This window comes from Apium graveolens, chromosome 3, assembly GCF_009905375.1.
Source record: "Apium graveolens cultivar Ventura chromosome 3, ASM990537v1, whole genome shotgun sequence".
In the NCBI taxonomy this organism is placed as follows: domain Eukaryota; kingdom Viridiplantae; phylum Streptophyta; class Magnoliopsida; order Apiales; family Apiaceae; genus Apium; species Apium graveolens.
In genome coordinates, this window is record NC_133649.1 from 41,998,160 (window position 1) to 42,022,314 (window position 24,155).

General features: G+C 37.5%; 1 protein-coding gene across 1 annotated transcript in view; it reads left to right on the plus strand.

The window, feature by feature from the left end:
* The window catches only part of LOC141714166 (uncharacterized), a 32,953-nt gene that overhangs the window by 4,869 nt on the left and 3,929 nt on the right, over positions 1-24,155 (plus strand). The window contains exons 3-5 of the mRNA XM_074517700.1: positions 8-65; positions 177-311; positions 414-440. Coding sequence (XP_074373801.1) covers positions 8-65; positions 177-311; positions 414-440 — 220 coding nt within the window. The remainder of the gene's footprint in view (positions 1-7; positions 66-176; positions 312-413; positions 441-24,155) is intronic.

Sequence of the window (24,155 nt, forward strand, 5' to 3'; positions counted from 1 at the left end):
CTCTCAGTTGCGCACTATTGATGGAACTACATATGATACATTTAAGGAAGCATGTGGTGCTCTTGGTCTGTTGAATAATGACAAGCAATAGCATGATGCTTTGGAAGAAAATGCATTCTCAGCTATGCCAATCCAAATTCGGGCTATGTTTGTTAACATACTGGCATATTGTTCAGTGTCTGATCCGCTTGCGCTATGGGAAAAACACTGGCCAGCATTGTTAGACGATGTTCTTTATATTAGGCGTAAGATTTCAGATAACATTCATTTAACACTGTCCGAGTATGAAATCCAGAACTATGATTTAGCAGGTGTGTGATCAGTATTAAATACATGATACGTTTGTTACTTTGTAGTATTATTTTTATTATTTTTATTTAGATGTCGGAACATTTACCATTTTTTTTGTGCAGAGATTGAAAAGTTGTTAAATGATGTTGGTAAGTTCTTAAGAGATTTTCATATGATGCCATTTCCTGACGAACGATTTTTCCACACTTTTGTCAATCATCTTATTGTTGAGGAAACTAGCTACAATAAAGAAGAGTTGAGACTTAATCATGACAAAGTGTTAGGAATGTATGTGCATTAGTTTGATGATATGTTTAACAAAATACTTAAGTAGAAATTTAGTGTCTGTAGCCTCAACGGATAAGACCACTTTGGCTATCCGTTGATGGTGTAGCTTTACTTAGAAATAAGTCTAGTGTTGTAGCATATTTCAGTCTCTGTATTTAAAATGTAATTCTTGGAAGTTGAGAGAAACTATGAGTCATGTTGACTACTAGATGATATGCAGATAGGAAGGCCAATTGTAAATACTTCATGCCTTGTAATTTTGTATAAGTGAAGTGGTATCAACGGATGACTTAAAGACCTTCAACGGATGAGAAGCTAAGCTTCAACGGATGTCTCTAAAGCTTCAACGGATAAAGTCATCAACAGATAACATCCTTCAACGGATGAGTGCATCAACGGATGAAAGCTTCAACGGATAACATCCTTCAACGGATGAGTGCATCAACGGATGAAAGCTTCAACGGATGTTCTGATGATTAGCCGTTGATAAGGGGTAGTTGTACCTACAAACAGAGGCACATGGGTTGATAGAGACAACTGAGATGTGGTAGCCGAATTTCAGGAACAACAGAAAAAGCAGCCGTTCTTCTTTAGTACAAAGATGCAATAGTCAACAAAGTACTGGAGTGAACAGGAAAAGAAGCAAGTGAAGATCTTATTTTATTACTGTATTTTATATTGTTCTTCACTTGTACACTTGGTAATATATAAACCAAGTAGAAGCTAGTAATTAGATGTGAGATTTTCCAGAGCTGTTTAGAAAAATATTGAGAGAAAATTCATCTAGTTTGTACTAGGATGCAGCTGTGATCAACATTGTTTAATCACAGATTTTCTAAAATACCATCTCTGGTGGAACAACAAATCCACCAGAAAAGTTTTTAAGGTCTGTTGTGTTCTTTACATTTGTGCTTGAATATATATCTGTCTGTATTAGCTTAAAGCAATTCACACACTTGTTCTTCTTGAACACACAACTTTCATAAACTGCTCAAAACTTGAAAAAGTTTTGAGATTTACATTCAACCCCCCTTCTGTAAATCTCATTGTTAGTCCACTAGAAATAACAATTGGTATCAGAGCAGGCTCTTGACATACAAAGAGTTTAAAGATCTTGGAATCTAACAAAGATGAGTAAGAAGGATATTGGAGTAAAGATCCCAGTTCTTGACAAAGACAGTTATCACCATTGGAAGGTGAAAATGCACCTTCATCTACTCTCCCAAGATGAAGGTTATGTAAACTGCATTGAGAATGGTCCTCACATTCCCCACAAAGTAGCAACAGTTGCTACAGCCACAGTTGCTGTTGGTCAATCCATTCCAAAACCTAGAGCAGAATGGACAATGGAAGACACAGAAGAAGTCCACAAGGATAAGAAGGCTATGAACATTTTGTTTAATGGTCTTAACATGGATATGTTTGATAATGTGATAAATTGCACAACTGCCAAAGAGGTTTGGGACACAGTTCAACTACTGTGTGAAGGTACAGAACAAGTGAAAGAAAACAAAATACAGCTTCTCATTCAACAGTATGAATACTTTCATTTTGAAGAAAATGAATCTTTAAATGAAACATTCAATAGGTTCCAAAAGCTGTTGAATGGACTGAAGCTGTATGGAAGAGTGTACCAGGTGAAGGATTCAAATCTTAAATTTTTAAGATCCTTGCCAAAGGAATGGAAACCCATGACTGTCTCCTTAAGAAACTCTCAAGATTATAAGGACTTCACTCTTGAAAGATTGTATGGAATCTTGAAGACTTATGAACTAGAGCTGGAACAGGATGAGATATTGGAGAAGGGGAGAAAGAAAGGAAATTCAGTTGCATTGGTAGCTGAAGATGAGAGGAAATGCAGACAAGAAACTGCAAGATCTACATCAAACTCCAAAGATGGTATAAGAAATCAGGAATCAAGCAAGGGGAAAGAGCAAGTTGCTGAAAATGAAGACAACTCCAGCCAAGATGACTCAGATGGTATTGATGAGCATCTTGCATTTCTGTCCAGAAGATTTGCAAAGATGAAATTCAAGAAAAACACTAGAGCCACTAAATCTCACAAAAACACTGTGGACAAATCCAAGTTCAAGTGTTTCAATTGTGGTATAAGTGGACACTTTGCAAGTGAGTGCAGAAAGCCAACTTCTGAAAAGAAGAAATTTGAACAAGTAGATTACAAAAAGAAATATTTTGATCTACTCAAGCAAAAGGAGAGGGCTTTCATTACTCAAGAAAGGGACTGGGCAGCTAATGGAGATGAAGAGGATGAAGATGTGGAGTATGTCAACCTTGCTCTCATGGCTGATTCTGAAGAAAATGAAGTTAGTTCATCAAGCAATCAGGTAATCACTACTGACTTAACACAGCTTACTAAAGAAGAGTGCAATGATGCTTTTAATGACATGTCTACTGAATTGTATCATTTGCGTGTGTCTCTTAAATCTCTTGCTAAAGAAAATAGTAGGATTAGAGAGAACAATCTATTTTTAAGTAATAGAAATGCTTTGTTAGAAGATAAGATGATTGACCTAGAGAAAACAAAGTTGCATTGTATATCTGTTGAAAATGAACTTGCTGAATCTGTTAAGAAAGTAGAAATACTTTCCAATCAATTAGAGAAAGAGCAAGAGGTGATTAAAGCCTGGAAGACATCTAGGGATGTAAGTGCTCAAATTGCTAAGGTCCAAGGAATTGAATCATTCTGTGAAACTGCCTGGGATAAAAATAAAAAGAAACTGGAATTAATTGATGGGCTGTCAACGGATGTGGAATCAACGGATGATGAAAGTTATCCGTTGAAGGAAGAAAAGGAGCATCCGTTGAAGGTTCCTCAATCAAAACAGGCAGATGTTTCTAAAAGAGAGAATCTAAAGAAACTCAACAAAAAGTTTGGTTCAACTTCAAAGAACTTTGTCAAAGAAGAAGCAAGCACATCCAAAGATGTCAGTAAGGTGAATGTAGGGCACATGACCTTAGAACAGTTAAATAATAGGCTCAAGATGGTTGAGGATAAAAAGGAATCTAAAAGAAAATCTAACAGAAATGGGAAGGTAGGAGTTAATAAACACAACAATTACACACCTGATAGGTATGCTCCTAGAAAAAGCTGTGTGCATTGTAGTAGTGTTAATCATCTATCTGCTAATTGTAAATCCATTAAGAAGACTCCCATAACTGTACCCTCTTCTATGCCTAATATGTCTGCATCACCTCTGCATGCTATGCCTGTTATGTCTCAACAAAATCCTTATGCACATTTTATAAACATGCCATATTTTAACAATCCTTATCTTGCTGCATTTAGTATGCCTCAAATGCCATACAATATGCCCATGTGGAATAACATGTTTGCACAATCAATGCCTAATAATTCTACAAATGTGCTAAATGATTCTGTGACTAACCCTACACCTCAACCAACTACATCTAAGACCAAGGTTGACTCAAACTTACCTAAGTCTAAAGATGCAGGAGGAATGAAGTCTAGGAAAAAGGCTAACAAGAATGGACCCAAGGAAACTTGGGTACCAAAATCAAATTGATTGATTTTATGGTGTGCAGGGAAATGGAAGAAATCTATGGTACTTGGACAGTGGTTGTTCAAGACACATGACAGGAGATTTCTCCCTGCTCACAGAGTTCAAGGAGAGAGCTGGCCCTAGCATAACCTTTGGAGATGACAGCAAAGGGTTTACTATGGGATATGGCTTGATTTCAACAAGGAATGTCATCGTTAATGAAGTTGCATTAGTTGATGGTCTCAAGCACAATTTACTGAGCATCAGTCAACTATGTGATAGAGGGAATACAGTTTCCTTCAATTCTGAAGCCTGTGTTGTCACTAGTAAGAAAGACAACAAAGTGGTTCTAACTGGAGTTAGAAAAGGAAATGTGTACATAGCTGACTTCAACTCTACAGATGCAGAATCCATTACTTGTCTCTTCAGCAAAGCAAGCACAGTTGAAAGTTGGCTATGGCACAAGAAGCTATCTCACTTGAATTTCAAGACAATGAATGATCTAGTCAAAAAGGACTTAGTTAGAGGAATCCCTCTAGTTGAATTCTCAAGGGATGGTTTGTGTGATGCTTGTCAGAAAGGCAAACAAAGAAAAGCATCATTCAAAAAGAAGCTTGAAACAACAATTGATGAACCATTACAGCTGCTACATATGGATTTGTTTGGACCAGTCAATGTATTGTCTATTGCAAGAAAAAGATATTGCTTAGTGATTGTAGATGATTTCTCAAAGTTCTCATGGGTCTATTTTCTTGGATCAAAGGATGAAGCAAGTGAAATCATTATCAATCATATCAGGCAAGTCAACAATCATCCTGACTTGAAGGTTAGAAATATCAGGAGTGACAATGGAACTGAGTTCAAGAATTCGACATTAAGGCTGTTCTGTGAAGAAAATGGAATCATGCATGAGTTCTCAGCTCCAAGAACACCTCAGCAAAATGGGGTTGTTGAAAGAAAGAACAGATCTTTAATTGAAGCTGCCAGAACAATGCTTGAAGAATCAAAGTTACCAACATATTTCTGGGCTGAAGCTGTTAATTGTGCCTGCTTCACTCAGAATATTTCTTTGATCAATCAAGCTAAAGGCATGACTCCTTATCAGTTGTTCAAGAGAAGAAAACCAACTCTAAACTTTCTTCATGTCTTTGGATGTAAATGCTTTATACTGAGGAATCAATCTGACCATAAAGGGAAGTTTGATGCAAAGGCTGATGAAGGGATATTTGTTGGTTACTCAGCTGGAAAATCTTATAGGGTCTACAATCTAAGAACCAACATTGTTATGGAATCTGTGCATGTTGTGTTTGATGATAAAAAGATTGATGGACTAACAGATGAGGGACATAATGAGAAACTCAAATTTGACAACATTGAGATATATTGTGATGATAGTGAAGAGGAGACTGATGGAGATGACACTTCAAAAGGGATTCAAAACATGCCCTTGGATAATGCACAAAATACTGCATCCGTTGAAAGAGGCAATGCAGTATCCGTTGACAGACATAGTGCATCATCCGTTGAAGTACAAAATGAAGCATCCGTTGATCATAGTTCATCAACGGATAATCGATTTACATCATCAGTTGATAGAACTCCAAGTTCCCTGCAAAGGACCAACAACTCAGGGGGAGTTTCAACCAGTCAACACTCTGTCTCACATCATGACAATACTGAGGCCACCTCATCTAGAGCACATCTTCCACCACAAAGGAAATGGACCAAGAATCATCCCTTTGAACTGATCATTGGTGATGCATCATCTAAAGTGCAAACAAGAAAAGCCACTCAAGATGAATGTCTGTATAGTAGTTTTCTGTCTCAGGAGGAACCTAAGAAAGTGGAAGAAGCTCTATTGGATCCAGATTGGATATTAGCTATGCAGGAAGAGCTGAACCAATTTGAGAGAAACCAAGTATGGAAGCTGGTACCCAAACCAAAGAACAAGAGTCCTATTGACACAAAGTGGGTATTCAGAAACAAGATGGATGAAAATGGCATTATCATAAGGAATAAAGCCAGACTGGTTGCTAAAGGCTATTCTCAGCAAGAGGGAATAGATTTTGATGAAACATATGCTCCTGTTGCAAGACTTGAAGCCATCAGAATATTTCTAGCCCATGCAGCCCATGCCAATTTCAAAGTCTATCAAATGGATGTCAAGAGTGCATTTCTAAATGGGAAATTAGAAGAAGAAGTCTATGTAAGTCAACCTCCAGGATTTGAAGATCCAAATTTTCCAGACTATGTGTATTATCTGTTGAAAGCACTCTATGGACTGAAGCAAGCACCTAGAGCCTGGTATGAAACCTTATCAAAATTTCTTTTGGAGAATCACTTCACTAGAGGTACTGTTGATAAAACTCTCTTCTTTAGGGATGTTAATGGCTCTAGTATACTTGTTCAAATTTATGTAGATGACATAATATTTGGTTCTGTAGATGATAAACTTTGCAAAAAGTTTGCTAAGCTAATGCAAAGTAATTATGAAATGAGCCTAATGGGAGAACTAACCTATTTTCTTGGTTTACAAGTTAAACAAGTTAGTGATGGAATTTTCATTAGCCAAACTAAATATATTTATGATCTTTTAAAGAAGTTTGACTTAATGGAATGTTCATCTGCAAAAACTCCCATGGCCACTGCCACCAAACTTGAATTAAATAAGACTGAAAGGTCTGTGGATATTACAAGTTATAGAGGCATGGTTGGTTCACTTTTATATTTAACTGCTAGCAGACCAGATATAATGTTTGCTACATGTCTATGTGCTAGATTCCAAGCTGATCCTAGGGAGTCTCACTTAATTGCTATCAAAAGGATTTTCAGATATCTCAAGGGTACACCAAATTTAGGTATTTGGTATCCTAGAGAATCTGGCTTTGATCTAATTGGTTATTCAGATGCAGACTATGCAGGTTGCAAAATAGATAGGAAAAGTACAACAGGCTCCTGCCAATTCCTGGGAAACAAGCTTGTATCATGGTTTAGCAAAAAGCAAAATTCAGTCTCTACTTCTACAGCTGAGGCTGAATACATTGCTGCTGGAAGTTGCTGTTCTCAAGTGTTATGGATGAGGAACCAACTCCTTGACTATGGACTTCATGTTGATAGAATTCCTATCTTTTGTGACAACACAAGTCCCATAGCCATAACAGAGAATCCTGTGCAGCACTCAAGGACCAAGCACATTGATATCAAGTACCACTTCATTAGGGAGCATGTCATGAATGGTACAGTGGAACTACATTTTGTTCCAAGTGAACAACAAATTGCTGACATATTTACCAAGCCACTTGATGAATCAACATTCACAAGATTGGTAAGTGAGCTAGGTATGCTTAATTACTCTTAAAATTCATGTCTTTATTGCAATTTGAATTGAAGCCTGAAATATATTAGTTGCTAAGAACAAATTTGACTTTTAACATAGTTTATTCCATCAACGGATGTTCCCTATCCGTTGAAAGTCAAAATTGCTCTATCAACGGATAGTCATTATCCGTTGAAAGACAAATACATTTCTGGAATTTTTATCCGTCAACGGATAAAACTGAAGTACCTTTCAACGGATGACAATTTGCCTTATCCGTTGAAATGTCACATCAATCGATTCAGGTGTTTAACAGCCGTTGATTCTATTCTCTTAACCGTTGATACTCATACATACATCTGTATGTATTGGTTTTAAAGGTAGTTTTTAGAATACTTACAGTTTATTCTTAAACGGCTGAAATTCACTAACGCATATTTATTGATAAATCTTTATTTTATATTTTTGTTTATTAATTTGAGAAAGCATATAAGTCCTTCTGATTGTTCATTTTTACTTTACGCTTTCTTGAAATTTCAAGCATTTACCATTTTCTCTCTGCAAAAACTTCAAGTTATTCTCTGCAATTTCTACTCACAACAATGGCACCAGTCGTGAAGATTATGTCTCAATCTGGGTTCATCTATGAAAAGAACAATTTCATAGCTTTGGTAGAAAAGAATGAAGCCCACTCAGACTATCACAAAATGATGGACTTCATCAAAAACTGTAAACTTAGCTATGCAATGCTGGAAGCCCCAACAATTTTCTGTGAAGTAGTTGAGGAGATTTGGACAACTGCTGAGTTCAACTCCATGGATATGACTATCTCCTTCACTCTCAAAGGTAAAACTCACTGTATTAACTGTGATGATTTACAAGCATGTTTTAAATTGCCTGAGAACAATGCCATGACACCACACACTGGTAGTGATGTATCCAGCATGTTAGATTCCATAGGTTATTCTCTTAACTCTGCTAATTTAGGGAGTATTAGAAGAAAAGGCCTTAGGAAAGAATGGAGTTTCCTTGGGGATGCCTTTATAAAGGTTTTCTCTGGGAAAATTAGTAATTTTGATGCCATAACTTCATCTCTGGTTAATATGCTCTATATGCTTGTTTCTGATAGGTATTTTAACTTTAGCAACTATGTGATGCTAGAATTAGGTACTAGATTGGGTAACAAAGCTAATAGACCTAATAACATCTATTATGCTAGATTCTTTATGTTATTGGCTAACCATGTTGCTGAAGGTTTAGTCATAATCAATGAGAATAATAAACTCAAGTGCTGGGCACAAGAGAAAAGAGTTCTTGCAGACTTGAAGAGAATGGATCTTAACAGCAGTGTGCCATTGGTATATTTACCAATCATGAATGCACCTCAGGTAGGTGAGGTAATTGCTTCTACAACTCCTACTTCTTCCAACCTCTCTATTTCTTTATCTTCTAGTGTGGCCATGAAATCTGTGATGCCCCAACAGATTTCTACCAAGGTCACCAAAACTAAACTTTCAAAATCCAAGACAAAGAAATCCACCTCTGTTGTTTCTCAAAAGACAACAGTTGTAACACCAACTATTAACCCTGAGGTGAGTGAACAGGGTGTGAGTGGTGAGGGGAGGGGTGAACATCAAAGAAACCCCCAGGATAAGGAAGGAAAGTTGAGTGCTTCCCAAGCTAGCCAAGCCACAGTTTCTCAAAAAGCTGTGGTGGTTGAAAAGGTATCTAGCACATCCCTAGTAGCATCCTCCCAAAAGGATGTTACTATTGAAAATAGTTCCAAACCAGGAACACAGAACAAAAGAGGGAGGGACACTAAAGCCAAACACTCACCAACAAAAGCCTTTATTAGAAGAAAGAAGGCCAGAACCCAATCTTCTACACAGGGTGCACACACTGCACAGATACATCCATCTGTATCTATGCCTTCTCAAACTCAGTTTGATGTGACTCCAATAAATATGGAGTCACAGCCCCATTCTCTCACAATAATCACACATCAATCACCAAACACTTCATCACCATCTCTGGATGTGGATATGTTATTCCCATCAATTCCTGATTCTCCCTCTTTACAACTCAGGGAGAAGCCCCACTCAAATACAGGTGATCATCATCTCTTAGATGATTTGTTGGATCACCCGCAAATTCTTTCAGATATAATTGAAGGATCTGTGTCACCACATCTCAAATCAATCTACACAGATTCAACAGTTATATCACTTTCAATTTCAACTTCTTTTCCTTCTTCAACGGATATCACTCATCCGTTGACAAGTGGTTGTTCTTCAACGGATAAGCTTAACAGCAGTTATCCGTTGATAACATCAGTTTCACCTTCAACGGATATTCCACATCCGTTGACAGTCTCTACACAAATAACTGAATTAATCCCAAGTGTAGAAGACATGAATACTGTGCAATCACTCTTAGGATTGAGGGAAGGGAGTGACAATTTGAGTGAGAGGCTGGGTTGCTCCCAGGCAAAAGGAGAGATTGAGAGCTCAAAAATGCATGCTATTTCTTCTAGCATGGCAAAAGTAAGTGAGTGGAGTACCACCTTAGTAGGTGAAGGTGAGGGAGTGAGTTGTGTGAGCCAGGGGGAGCCCCTGATGCAAGAACATAGAGAAAAAGAGAGAAAATCAGGTACAGTAGATACAAGGGTGGAACCAGCCATTGCTAATGAGTCAATGATTGTGGATGATGCTGAAAAGGAAAGACAATTTCAGCAACATTACAAAGCTGTAATTGATAACACTTCCTTGGATGCTGACACTTTTACTCATCCTGTGACAGCCTATCAACTGTTGGCTGCTCAGGGCAATGAGGAGGCAGAAAGGTCACTACATCTAGTGCACACAACAGAATCTCTTCAAAGGGATAAAGCTGCCATTAACAAAATGCCTTCTACAGCTGGTGAGCCATCTGAGGAATTTGGAGCAAATTCTGATGATGATGACTCTATTTCTTTTGATGGAAGCATGAACTTAGGGGGAGATGAAGGCCCTAGTTCAATTCCAAATCTACCTGAATGGGCCTTGACTAAGGAGTATAGATCAGGGGAATTCAATGTCTCTTTAGTCAAACAAATCAACACTATTCAACAGGCCATTCAGAATACTTCACATGCAAGTATCAAGGCTATCCTCCAAGCTCACCTGGACTCACTGCATCTCATGAAGCTGCAGCAAGTGAAGCAGAATCTGAGTATGGATGATCTCAGGAAGGATATTGCTGACTTGAAAACCTATACTTCAGAAAAATTGGATTCAGTCATGCCCTATGGTACATTGCAGGACTTGGTTTTGAGATTGAAGAAAGAATCTGTTACTGAAAAACGGTTGGCCAAGTTAGAAGACAGAGTTCAAGTTATTGAAGATTCTGTGGCCACCATTCTTCACAATCAACAATCTCAAACCAGTCTCCTAATGCAGCTGGCAAAAGCACAAGGCTTGACCCCTCTCCTTGATGATAACAAAAAGGGGGAGAGTAAAAGGGAAGGGGAAGGAGAGCCATCTACAAAAGTCAACATATCTAAAGTGCTAGTTCCTGCCATCACTACTTCTCCAATCATTCAAATCAAGGGCAAGCCTGATGGAATTGATTTGATTCAGCTAGCAGCAGCTGAAATTCAAGTGAAAGAGCAAAGGAGGAGAATTGATGAAAGGTTGCAACTGTTGTTTGGTTCTACACAAGACAAATCAACATCTGTGAAATACAGCACAAAAATTGAACCAATCAACATGGAGCTCATGCCAGTAGGGAGTCATAAGGATGGAGAAGCTTCTTCCAAAGAACTACAAGCTATAATTCTCAAGCCTAATGAAAGATCCAATAAGAACTCAACAAAGAATCCTTTAAAAGAAGTGGACTTTCCTCCTCCAAAAGATGATGAGAACAAGATTTTAGGCAGGAGTATTGCTTATCTCAAAAAGACCATGGATGAGGCTGTAAGGAGAAATAGAGCTATTATCATTAGAGAGGGAAAGAGCATATGTGTGATGCAAGGACATCCCAAATTCTCAATAGCCAAGAAGGAAGAAGCCAAGCAATTAAAGGCTGACAAAAGAGCACAAGCAAAGCTTGAACAACAGCTAAAGTCAAGTCTAGTTGAAAAAGAAAAAGGGATTGAAGTCAGGGGTGAAGACAAGACTACAAACCTAGATGAGGTTTTAGGGAGTATATTTGGTGAGAGTGTGGAAGAAAGAGAGGAATGGCAGAAGGGAAACAGAAGAAAGGCCAAGGCACATAGAAAGAGTGGAGATAACACTGAAGTAACCAAATCTATATCTAAACCACTACCTTCCATACCTGAACCCCTTGTTGCTGATCCCACAATAAACATCCATGGTGAACCAATCATTCCAAAAGAGGAACCTATTGATTGGGACACTATCAAATTGCCTACCTTTCTAACCACTCTTCCACTACCAAAGAAACAGAAAAGAAAACCAAAATCTACACCTCCCATAACCTCTAAGAAATTCACTCAAAAACAAAAACCTAAGCCTAAGTCACCCATTTCTAAAGATGATTATGTTCACATCTGTGACATAAAAGAAATTTCAGACATTGAACTCTATCTGGATGAGCTGGAGGATGTAAGGGGAATAGCTGCCTACAGACAGCTACCAGAGAGATTAGTGTTCAGATATAAAGGAGCTGGGGAAAGAACATGGCCTCTCCACAGGATTCTGGATGAAGGCTACTCTACCTTGATTAGAGTCTTTTCAGCTATACAAAAGGATTCTGGCTTTACCAGAACTGCCAAGACTGAAATTCTCAACAAGATAGCCAATATAAGGAAAACTTGGAGGGAGCCCAATGCTTTACCCAGGACTTTACTCATTCAAGAAAGGGAAATGAAAATTCACAAATCACCTCATTGGTTGATGGAATTTAGAGATGATAAAGGAGTCAGAAGATTTTTCAGACTTGAAGACCAACTCAAGATTGCCAGCAATGAAACTCTCAAAGAAATGCAATCTAAGTTGGATGTCAGTGTTGAAGATGAAGCTGAATTCTTCAGACAACTCCAACTCCAAATTGAGGAAAATGACAAAAGGCTAGGAAAGAAAACCAGGGAACAAAGAAGAAAAAGATGATTTGCTCAGACTAAAGGAGTGTCCTTGGAAACACTGTAAATCTTCAATTATCTCCTAGTACATACACTTTTGCAGCATTTTTAAATTTCTACTTAGTTTCAATTCATATATCTGTTAAGTGTTTTGTTATCATCAAGTTAACCCTGAATTTATGCCTACAATTCTTATAGACATAAATAGGGGGAGATTGTTAGGAATGTATGTGCATTAGTTTGATGATATGTTTAACAAAATACTTAAGTAGAAATTTAGTGTCTGTAGCCTCAACGGATAAGACCACTTTGGCTATCCGTTGATGGTGTAGCTTTACTTAGAAATAAGTCTAGTGTTGTAGCATATTTCAGTCTCTGTATTTAAAATGTAATTCTTGGAAGTTGAGAGAAACTATGAGTCATGTTGACTACTAGATGATATGCAGATATTTGATAATGTCATGGCTAATATGTTTTATGTTTAGATTTCAGATCTTATTTGAACAGAACAAATCAGTACTTAACTGATCAGTACTTATACTGGAAGTCAGAACTTAAGGGATATCAGTACTTATGTTATCAGGAGATAGATATCAGAACTTAAGTGCTGAAGGACGATCAGATAAGGACAGTAGCTGATTAAAGTTAAGAAGATCAAGATAAACATAAGAAGAGATATGCATGAAGAAGGAATTCCGTGAAGAATGGAATACTTGGAATAGAAGATATCTGATTGATATATTTTAGGAAGCAGAATTATATTCCATATCAATTAGCGATTATCTTGTAACTGTGTAGTATATAAACACAGACATAGGGTTTACACTATAAGTGTTATCATTATCGAGAATATTATTCATTATAACCCTAGCAGCTCTCGTGATATTTTGTTCATCACTGAGAGATAACAGTTCCAGATTGTAACAGAGTTTATTGTTTAAATAAAGTTTGTTTTCTGTTACATAAGTTCTTGAAGTTTGATTTGATTGTAATAAACACTGTATTCACCCCCTCTACAGTGAAAGTGTGACCTAACAAGTGGTATCAGAGCTATCTGTTAACACACATACAGTTAAAGATCCAAACACAATCATGTCTGACACAGAAACTCCAACTAAGCCTACCAAAACTGAGGAATCATCAAAGACATCAACTCAGAGTCGATATGAGACTATCAGAGTTCCCATATTGAGACCATCTGAATATCCCATATAGAAGGTAAGGATGACCATGTTTCTGGAAGCAACAGATCCAGAATACCTTGATAGAATTAAGGAAGGGCCTCACAAACCTACCAAGCTCGCTGTTGTAGTTGCAGGTGAAGCAGCAATGACCGTACCAAAGGAAAAGAATGATTACACTGCTGAAGATATAGCATCTATTGCTAAGGATGCCAAGGTACGTCACTTATTGCATAGTGCCATTGATAATGTAATGTCAAACAGGGTAATCAACTGCAAGACTGCTAAGGAGATATGGGATGCACTGGAGACAAGGTGTCAAGGAACTGAAACAGTTAAGAAGAACAGGAAGACAATACTCACTCAAGAGTATGAACACTTTGACTCTAGGACTAATGAGTCATTGACTGATGTATATGATAGATTTGTCAAACTCTTGAATGACTTGTCATTAGTAAATAAGGAGTATGATCTTGAAGATACAAACCTCAAATTCCTGTTAGCTCTTCCTGAATGTTGGGATTTGAAGGCAACAACAATAAGAGACAACTACAATCTTGATGAAACAACTCTTGATGAAATCTATGGAATGCTCAAGACTCATGAACTTGAGATGGAACAAAGAAGCAAGAGGAAAGGAGGAAAGTCAAGGACAGTTGCTCTTAAGGTTGAAGAAGAATCCCCCAAACCACCTTCCTCAAAGAAAGATAAGGGTAAAGCTCTTATCATAAAATCTGATACTGAGTCATCAAGTTCTGAGAGTGATGATGACTCAGATTCTGAAAGCTTGCCTGAAACTGATGCTGATGAGGAGATGATGAAGCTGTGTGCTCTTATGGTGAAAGGAATCACAAAGATTGCATACAGGAAGTTCAGGAAGGGAAAGAAGTTTTCCAGGAAAGGCATAAGTTCTGATAAGAAGAATTTCAGAAGATCTGAAGGAAGAGGAGGAAAGTCTGACAGAGGAGATTACGCTAATGTTAAATGTTATAATTGTGGTGAGAAAGGCCACATATCTCCTGATTGCAAGAAGACCAAGAATGACAAAGGCAAAGCTCTTGTCACAAAGCAGAAAAGCTGGACAGACACCTCAGACTCTGAAAGTGAGGAGAACTATGCATTGATGGCAAATGCTGATAAATCAAGTTCTGAGAGCAGTTCTGAAGCTGCTGAAACAAAGGTACCTCAGACTACTTATGCTTTTCATACTGATGATATTAATGAGTTGAGAAGATATCTTAAAACCATGTTTGTTAGTTATAGAGATCAAACTTTAACATGTGAAAGATTAACTTCTGAAAATCTTGCTTTTAGGAAAAGAAATGATTTCTTAGAAAAAGAGTTAGTCATGTTTCATCAAACTCAGCAGGATAGAGATGATGCTTTTTATGTTAGGGATGAAGTGCTAAAAATGAATGAATCTCTAAAAACTGAGTTAGAAAAGGAGAGAGAGATTATCAGAACTTGGACTAACTCTGGCAAAACAACTCAAAATTTGCTAAGCAGTGAAAACTGGAAAGAGGGCTTAGGCTATGGAGAAAATAAAAAAGGAACTGTAGAAATTAAGCCTGTTGATAAGCAAAAGCCGAAGTTAAAACCTGTTAAGTTTGTAACTGAAAAATCCGAAAATGAGAAATCAGAAGTTAAAAAGGAATTAGCTTCTGACAAACTAAAACAGGAAAAGACAGCTGAAGTTAACATAGGCTTAATGACAAAGAAGCAGCTTAAGCATAAGCTGAAAGATGTTAAGAATGCAAACAAGGTAAAATCACCTAGGAAAAACAGGAATGGAAAGAAAGGTGTGAATAAAAGCAATAACTATAAATCTGTTCCTGATGCTCCTAGGAAAGCATGTCATAACTGTGGAAGTTCTAACCATCTGGCTTCTTTTTGCAGGAAGAATAAGAATATTAACTCCTTATCTACAAGGTCAGGAGTTAAGAGTCAGTCTGTTAGATACAAACCACAAAATCCTTGTTTTCATTGTGGTAGTTTATGGCATTCCATTTATACTTGTAAGGAATATCATAGTTTGTACTATGATTATTATCAAATAAAACCTTCTTTAAAGAAAGTTTCTGTTGTTCCTTCTAGTATAAGTTCTGATAAGAAAACTGTTAACATAAAATCTGATGTTAAATCCGCTGCAAATGTTAACAAACCTAAAAAGGCCAAAGGATCCAAGCAAGTCTGGGTCCTTAAAACTAATAATTAGTGGTCTTTTTGATTGCAGGGCAACAGGAAAAATATTTTAGTTCTGGACAGTGGATGTTCAGGACATATGACTGGAAATAAGGCCCTGCTATCAGACTTTGTGGAGAAAGCTGGCCCAAGTGTTTCTTATGGAGATGGCAACATTGGAAAAACTTTGGGATATGGCAATATCAATCTTGGGAATGTCATTATTAAAGATGTAGCTCTGGTCTCAGGACTTAAACACAACTTACTGAGTATAAGTCAAATCTGTGATAGAGGTTATCATGTTGATTTCTTTGCAGAACATTGTGAAATAGTTAGTAAATCTAAAGGAAAAATTGTTCTGAAGGGATTCAGGCGTGGTAACATTTATGAAGCTAAGCTTTCAACAAGTTCTGATGGTTCTGCAATCTGTTTAGTGAGTAGAGCCTCAACTGAAGAAAGCTGGAATTGGCACAAGAAACTCTCTCATTTAAACTTCAACAAGATAAATGAACTGATCAAGAAAGATCTTGTGAGAGGACTGCCAAAATCAGTGTTTGTTCCTGATGGTCTTTGTGACTCATGTCAGAAGGCTAAACAAAGAAAATCTTCGTTCAAGAGCAAGACTGAATCATCAATTCTTGAGCCTTATTATCTACTTCATGTTGATCTATTTGGTCCAGTGAATGTCATGTCTATTGCAAAGAAGAAATATGCGTTGGTCATAGTAGATGAGTTCACCAGATACACATGGGTGTATTTCTTGCACACAAAAAGTGAAACTGCATCTATCCTGATTGATCATGTCAAACATCTGGATAAATTGATCAAAGATTCTGTGAAAATTTTGAGGAGTGATAATGGCACTGAATTCAAGAATTTGATAATGGAAGAGTTCTGCAAAAATCATGGAATAAAGCAGGAATTTTCTGCTCCTGGAACTCCACAGCAAAATGGAGTTGTTGAAAGGAAGAATAGAACTCTAATTGAAGCTGCACGAACAATGCTTGAAGAAGCAAAGCTTCCAACCTATTTCTGGGCTGAAGCTGTGCAGACTGCTTGTTTTACTCAAAATGCAACACTCATTAACAAGCATGGAAAAACACCATATGAGATGGTGAAGAACAAAAAGCCAAATCTCAAATACTTTCATGTATTTGGATGTAAGTGTTTTGTTCTCAAGACTCATCCTGAACAGCTATCCAAGTTTGATCTAAAAGCTGATGAGGGAATCTTTGTAGGATATCCACTTTCTACAAAAGCCTTCAGAGTCTATAATTTGAGAACAAAAGTGGTCATGGAATCTATCAATGTCTCTTTTGATGACAAGAAGATCACTGGACTTGAAGATTGCATTGATCATGATAAGCTGAGATTTGAAAATGAAGATTCATATTCTGATACCTCAAGTCCTGACAGTCTAAATCCTGATACTGTAAATTTTGATGGATTAAACTCTGATGTTATTGAAACTGTGGTGACTACGTCAAAGGAAGATGCACCAATGCAGGGGGAGCATACTCAAGATATTATCACATCTCAAGAAGCATCAGAACATACATCTGGCTCTTCAAATTCTGATTCGTCAAGTTCTGATAAGCCAAGTACTGACAGTGCTGAAAATCTAAATACTGAAGGATCCAACTCAGAGAGCATAGTTTCAGGGGGAGCATCAGAAAATGAAACCGAAGACAGCATGAATCATGGGGGAGCATCCAGTTCTAGAGAAAATCTTCCATCTGCAAGGAAGTGGACAAAATCACATACACCTGATTTAATAATTGGAAATCCTGAGGCAGGTGTCAGAACTAGAACAGGTACTTCGAATGAATGTCTTTACAATTCTTTTCTCTCTCAGTCTGAGCCAAAGAAAGTGGAAGAAGCTCTTCAAGATGCTGATTGGGTGCAAGCAATGCAGGAAGAGTTGAATGAATTTGAAAGAAACAAAGTCTGGACCTTAGTGCCAAGACCCAAGAATAGATCGGTTGTTGGTACAAAGTGGGTATTCAGAAACAAAACTGATAGTGATGGCATAATTGTAAGGAACAAGGCAAGGCTGGTTGCAAAAGGATATTCTCAACAGGAGGGAATTGACTATGATGAAACATTTGCTCCAGTTGCTAGGTTAGAAGCCATAAGGATATTCATGGCTTATGCTGCTCACAAAAAGTTTACTGTCTTTCAAATGGATGTGAAAAGTGCTTTTCTCAATGGAGAATTGGAAGAGGAAGTATATGTTGAACAACCTCCAGGCTTTGTAGATTCCAAACATCCAGATTATGTCTACAGGCTTGATAAAGCACTTTATGGACTTAAGCAAGCTCCTAGAGCATGGTATGAGACTTTAGCTCAGTTTCTTCTGGAAAGTGGATTCAACAGAGGAACTATTGACAAAACATTGTTCTATCTCAACCATGGCAAGGACCTACTTTTGATCCAGATTTATGTTGATGATATTATTTTTGGGTCTCCAAATGACAAACTTTGCAAAAAGTTTGCCAACCTAATGCAGTCAAGATATCAGATGAGTATGATGGGAGAACTTAGTTATTTTCTGGGCCTTCAAGTCAAGCAGAGTGAAGAAGGAACTTTTATTTGTCAATCTAAGTACACCAGAAACTTGCTGAAAAAATTTGGAATGCAAGACTGTTCAAGTGCATCCACTCCCATGGCCACTGCAACAAAACTGGATAAGGATACTGGTAATTCAGTAGATATTACTGATTACAGAGGTATGATTGGCTCACTTCTCTATCTAACTGCTAGTAGACCAGATATCATGTTTGCTACCTGTCTTTGTGCAAGATTTCAAGCAGATCCAAGAGAACCTCACTTAACAGCTGTAAAAAGAATCTTTAAGTATCTTAAAGGAACAGCTGATCTAGGATTATGGTATCCTAGAGAATCAGATTTTAAATTAATAGGTTACTCAGATGCAGATTTTGCAGGTTGCAAAATTGACAGGAAAAGCACAAGTGGTAGCTGCCAATTTCTTGGAGGCAGGTTGGTTTCTTGGTATAGCAAGAAACAAAAGTCAATTTCCACATCAACTGCAGAAGCAGAGTATATTGCTGCAGGAAGCTGCTGTGCACAGATTCTCTGGATGAAGAATCAGTTACTAGATTATGGGTTAACGTATTTCAAAATCCCTATTTACTGTGATAATCAAAGTGCTATTGCTATGACAGGTAATCCAGTTCAACACTCTATGACAAAGCACATCAGCATCAGGTACCATTTCATCAGGGAACATGTGGATGAAGGTACAGTGGAATTGCATTTTGTTCCCACAGATCAACAAGTAGCAGATATCTTCACAAAACCACTGTGTGAAGCTACCTTTTCAAAATTGGTAAATGAACTTGGAATGATTTCAGGTTCTTTCTCTAAATCTGCTTAAACTTGTTCTATGTTATCAGACTTTATGATCAGTATTTACAGAATTAATCTCTTTGTATATTCTGTGCATTAATTGATAAATGTCTTTATGTACTGACTGTTGTCTGATATATGTTTCTAAACTCTGATAAGTGATATGTCTGTTTCAGTAACTATTCAATCCTATGAGGATAACTGTGCTAGATACTGACCTACTAGTCTTCAATAAACAAATGATCCCATGAAAGAAGTAATTATTTCTGTGGAAATCTTATGACACAAGCAAATTCTGATAACTGAGCTTAGTTAAGTTTACTTTGTATATCTTATTACTAAGTCACAAATTAGAATAATGCTACTCATCTGTTTAAGTTCTGATTCTAGTAAAACTGCTGAATGTACTAAGTGCTGATAAACCTCACTTATCAAAAGAAGAAGAACAATAATCAAAGAATAATATCAGGTACTCCTTTGAGATCTAGAGTAAAAATGTGAAAGGGACGACCCAAGTGCATTGCTGGTATTAAGTAAATATGCATTAGAAAAGCAGAATATTTTCTTGGTGACTTTTCACACTCTATGATTACTGGAGAAATACTCTGATAATAGCATAAATTCTGATAAACAGTCGTGACTCACTTACACTGAGAAGCCTCTGTAAAATAGAATTTCAAAAGATGCATAAAATTAGCACAAAAACAGTAGAGGTGAACTCATGCATGAACTCATTTATCAGTAGGTTTCAGGATAATGACAGCTCTTTAGCAAAATTTTAATTATGACTTATTTCTAAGATGTACTGAAGTAGATCAGACTTTACTCTTTGTCTGTTATTTAGCTTAATGCACACACACATCACTCCATATGAATGATGAAATTTCTGTGGTGGTCTATGTTATTTTAGATCAACAGTCATTGTGTCACTTTTGCACAAATTCTGAGGACAAGTTCTAGTTACACGTTCTGATGATTAAGTTCTGACGTTCATAACTAAGAACTTGTATGAGTATTTACTAAGATAGATATTCCTTGTTCGAGTTAAGACATTATGTTCTGATGACTGTTAAGTTCTGGTATAGGTCTAAGTTCTGATTTTTCAGTCTAACCCTTTACTTGACTTATCTGTGAGTAAAATTTGGTAACAGTCTCAGATTAATTTCGAAATGTTGAAGTGGAAGATTAATAGTCTATGGTTAAAACATAATGGCACTCGTCCTTGAACAGTTCACTCTTGTTACATGTGCACATTCCTTTTCCAATGACTGTTATTCTTTTTCAAAGTCTAGGGAGACGAGGTAGAATTAATTCTACCTGTCTACATTCAATATCTTTGTGTCTCTTGGCATTCTCATGCCTATATATGCAACCACTTCACATTAGTCTTCTCATCACACTTGTATCACAAATTCAGTCTTGTTTTTTCATTTACTATCACAAATGGCTGAATTTGGCTGGTTCTACAATTACGGTGATGAGACTGTGCATGTCTTTTTGAATGGAATTTCAACTCCCTACCCTATCACCAACATCCCTCACAATCTCTGGATTCAATTTCCAGAGGTTATCAAACGTGATCTGGTGGCCGTTCGAAGAGACCTTCACCTTCGTCGTATCCGTCAGCAAGAGCGAATCATTCGACTCGCTATCTTGTTTGTCGAAGATAGGAAGAGGAGGATGACTTAATCTCGTCTTCTTCCTGTTCTTCTTCATCCTCAGCTTTGTCAGGCTTCTTAGCTAGGACTAAAGCTGTTGACGTTAGGATTAGAAGCTTAGGGAAAATCTTGTATTGATGTAATTTCTATTTCATATATGTATTGACTTGATATATTAATGAAAACTGTTTTTACTTCAAGATTTTGTCTCTGAGTTATTTTATCTGTGTTGTTAAATCCTGCTTGATATTCTGATGACCATTTAAATTTTGTCTTTATTTAAGTTCTGATTCTTTGTCAGCACTTATTCATCGAAATTATCTCGGTCATTTTTAACATGATTCATTTTCAGAATATTAATGTTGCAGTGAAAAACAATTCAATCAGTGCTAACGGTTTCAATTTTGAATTAAACCTGTGTCTCTTGATAACTGAAATGGTTTTTCCTTGAAACAAGGCAACTGGATAAGTAATCATTCCTGTTTTCTCGAGCCCAGTAACTATTCGTTATTACTGCATGTCTGACAGGTGTCCAACAGTAACATTTTTCTTCGAGTATAAGAACAACAGAGAGAAGATTTCTTTAATCTTTTACTTTCTTTATACTTTATCTCTCTTCTTACTTTTACTCTCTTTCTCATTCTTTCTCACGTTGGTTTTTCATACAGACATTATCTCACACACCTAACAGGCATACTTGAATTTCAATATTTTTTCACATGGCACCAAAGGATTTAATCATTGATGGAGCAAAGTTTGTTCCAAACAACTATGCTGCAATTCTTGATCATGCTGAAGCTCCATCTGAATTGCATTTTGTGCAAGATCTTCTTGAACATAGTGAGGTTGGGTACGCCTTAACTCAGCCTGAATTATTTTCAAGTCAACAAGTTCTGCGGTTCTGGAGGACTGGAGTTTATGATGATGGTGGTAAACGAGGAACTCCCAGTATTATCTTCCAAGTGGGTGATTCTTCCTATGTAGTCACTCCTGGTACAGTACGAAGAGCATTACATCTTCCAGAAGATTGTACCTTCTCTATACCAGAGGAATCAGACCTTCGGGGGTTAATGACTGATTTGGGATATGAAAAGAGTCTGACGAAACTTGGACAGTTGAAACGGGCTAATATCAGAAGAGAATGGAGTTTCTTCTTCGATTGCATCACCAAGGCTTTTGGCAACAAGTGTTCAAATTTTGATGCCATCCCAATTCTGAGTCAGCACATCGGGTATGCTATTATCCATCAAACTCATTTTGATTTTGCAACTGGAATAATTGGTTTTATTGGGGATAGGATGACAGAGGATCGAGATGTTGTTTATTTTGCTAGATTCTGTCAACTTATTTATACGTATTGTACTGCTGAACCCCAGTTAGTCAGCACTCAAACCCCACCTTTTAAGGTTGCAAAAAGGTACTTTAACGACCTGATAAATGCTGACACAAAGAAATCAATGGTGAGACAATTACAGATTCCTCAGTCTGTGAAACAGATTCTGGTAAATGCTGATCCTGCTACTTACAAATCTGTTTACTCAAATGTTCAACCAACTCACCATAACCAAAATCCATCAACCTCAGTCCCTACCTCTCATTCTACTCAACCTACCCTCAGAACTTATCTCAAATCCTATCTCTCCACTTCACAGACTGCTCAACCTTCTTCTTCAGCACCTACTGTGAAGCCTACATCCTCTAAGCCAAAGAGAACAAAGACTGTTCCTCAAACATCTCAGAAGAAGAGGAGGATTACTTTGAGAGATGAATCAGATTCTGAGGATCAGATTCCCTCTTCAGAACCTATGATTGTTGAAGCTGAGAAGGCAACTTCTCAGAAGGATTCTGCAATTGGGGGTTCTAGGCTTCTCAAGAGGCTTAGACGTATGACGGTTCCTGCAACTCCCAAGGAATCCAAATCAACAAGGAAGTACAAGAAACAGAGGGCACAGAGGCCAGTTTCAGATGATGAGGAGGAAGCAGCTAAGGAAGGGGATCAGGAATCTCTGATCTCACAAGACAAGGAGTTTGCTCCAGTCACTTCTTCTCCATCAACTCCATCTCAGGAACCTGTATCTGACAAGGCTAATTCACCTTCTATATCTCTTGTTGATCCAGGCACAAGTGCTGAAATTGATATTCAGAACTTAGTTGTGCCTGAAATACTTTTCTTAGAAGCTCCAACGGCAAATAATCCTTCCACAATACCTGTTACTGATGCTGTTCAAACTCCTGAGTTATCACTAACACCTTCTCTGCATCAAGATGATGATCAGATTTTAGGTGAGCATCAGGATATGGCTGTTGATCAGAACTTAGTATCAGATCAGCAATTAGAGGATGTTGAAGCCTCCATTGCTACTCATACAGTTGTCTTATCAGAAGATACTGATTCTTTAAGTTCTGATGCTGCAAATGTTGGAGATACTGGTGAAGTTGCTACAACTGTAGATGCTGATGAAGCAGGTCCTTCAGGACATACTCCTCCTAAGTCTGAACTGCTAAAGGAGTTTGTTATCAGGGATGCACCAGTACCTTGGAGTGAAACTCCTGCAGGTCAGGAGTGGACTAAGGAATGGAACTCAGTTTCATGTGTTCCAAATGCTTTACATCTTGCTGAGCACTTGACTAAAGCTGATGAAATGTTACATTCTGATGATTTTAAAATCCAGCTTAGAGTCACTGCATTGAGTACTAAACATCTACAAGGTCTTCATTCCAACACTCATGCAGAGCTACACAAGATTCAGGAGAACTTTATTAAACAGGAACAAGTTTGGAAACTTGATAAGAAAAAGTTCTTCCAACCTACCATTGACAGGGTTGCTTATATTGAGAAAACTCAAGAGAAGCAACAAGCTCAGATTGATCAAATTCTGACAAATCAAGTTTCTCAGCAATCGCAACTTACTGAAATCCAGACCTCAGTGGAACTACTTATCTCTCTTTTATTACCTGCTGATGCCAAAAAGGGGGAGAAGGTAATTAAGTCCAAATGCAAAACCAACAAGTCACTGCAAGGAAAGGATGATGGAAAAGATGACCAAGGAAACTCTGGAATGGGTGGTGGTCATAGTCAAGGTAGAAGGTTTACATCAAGACAAGCTAGTCACATAACAAGTTCTGATACTGGGAAAAGAATAAGTTCTGCTGCTGGTAAAAGGATAAGTTCTGATGAACTTCTAGATCTTGATGAGGAAATGTCAAGACAGTTATTTCTTCAAGAAAATCCAGGGATGGACTTGGAAAGTTTAAAGGAAGAAGAAGCCA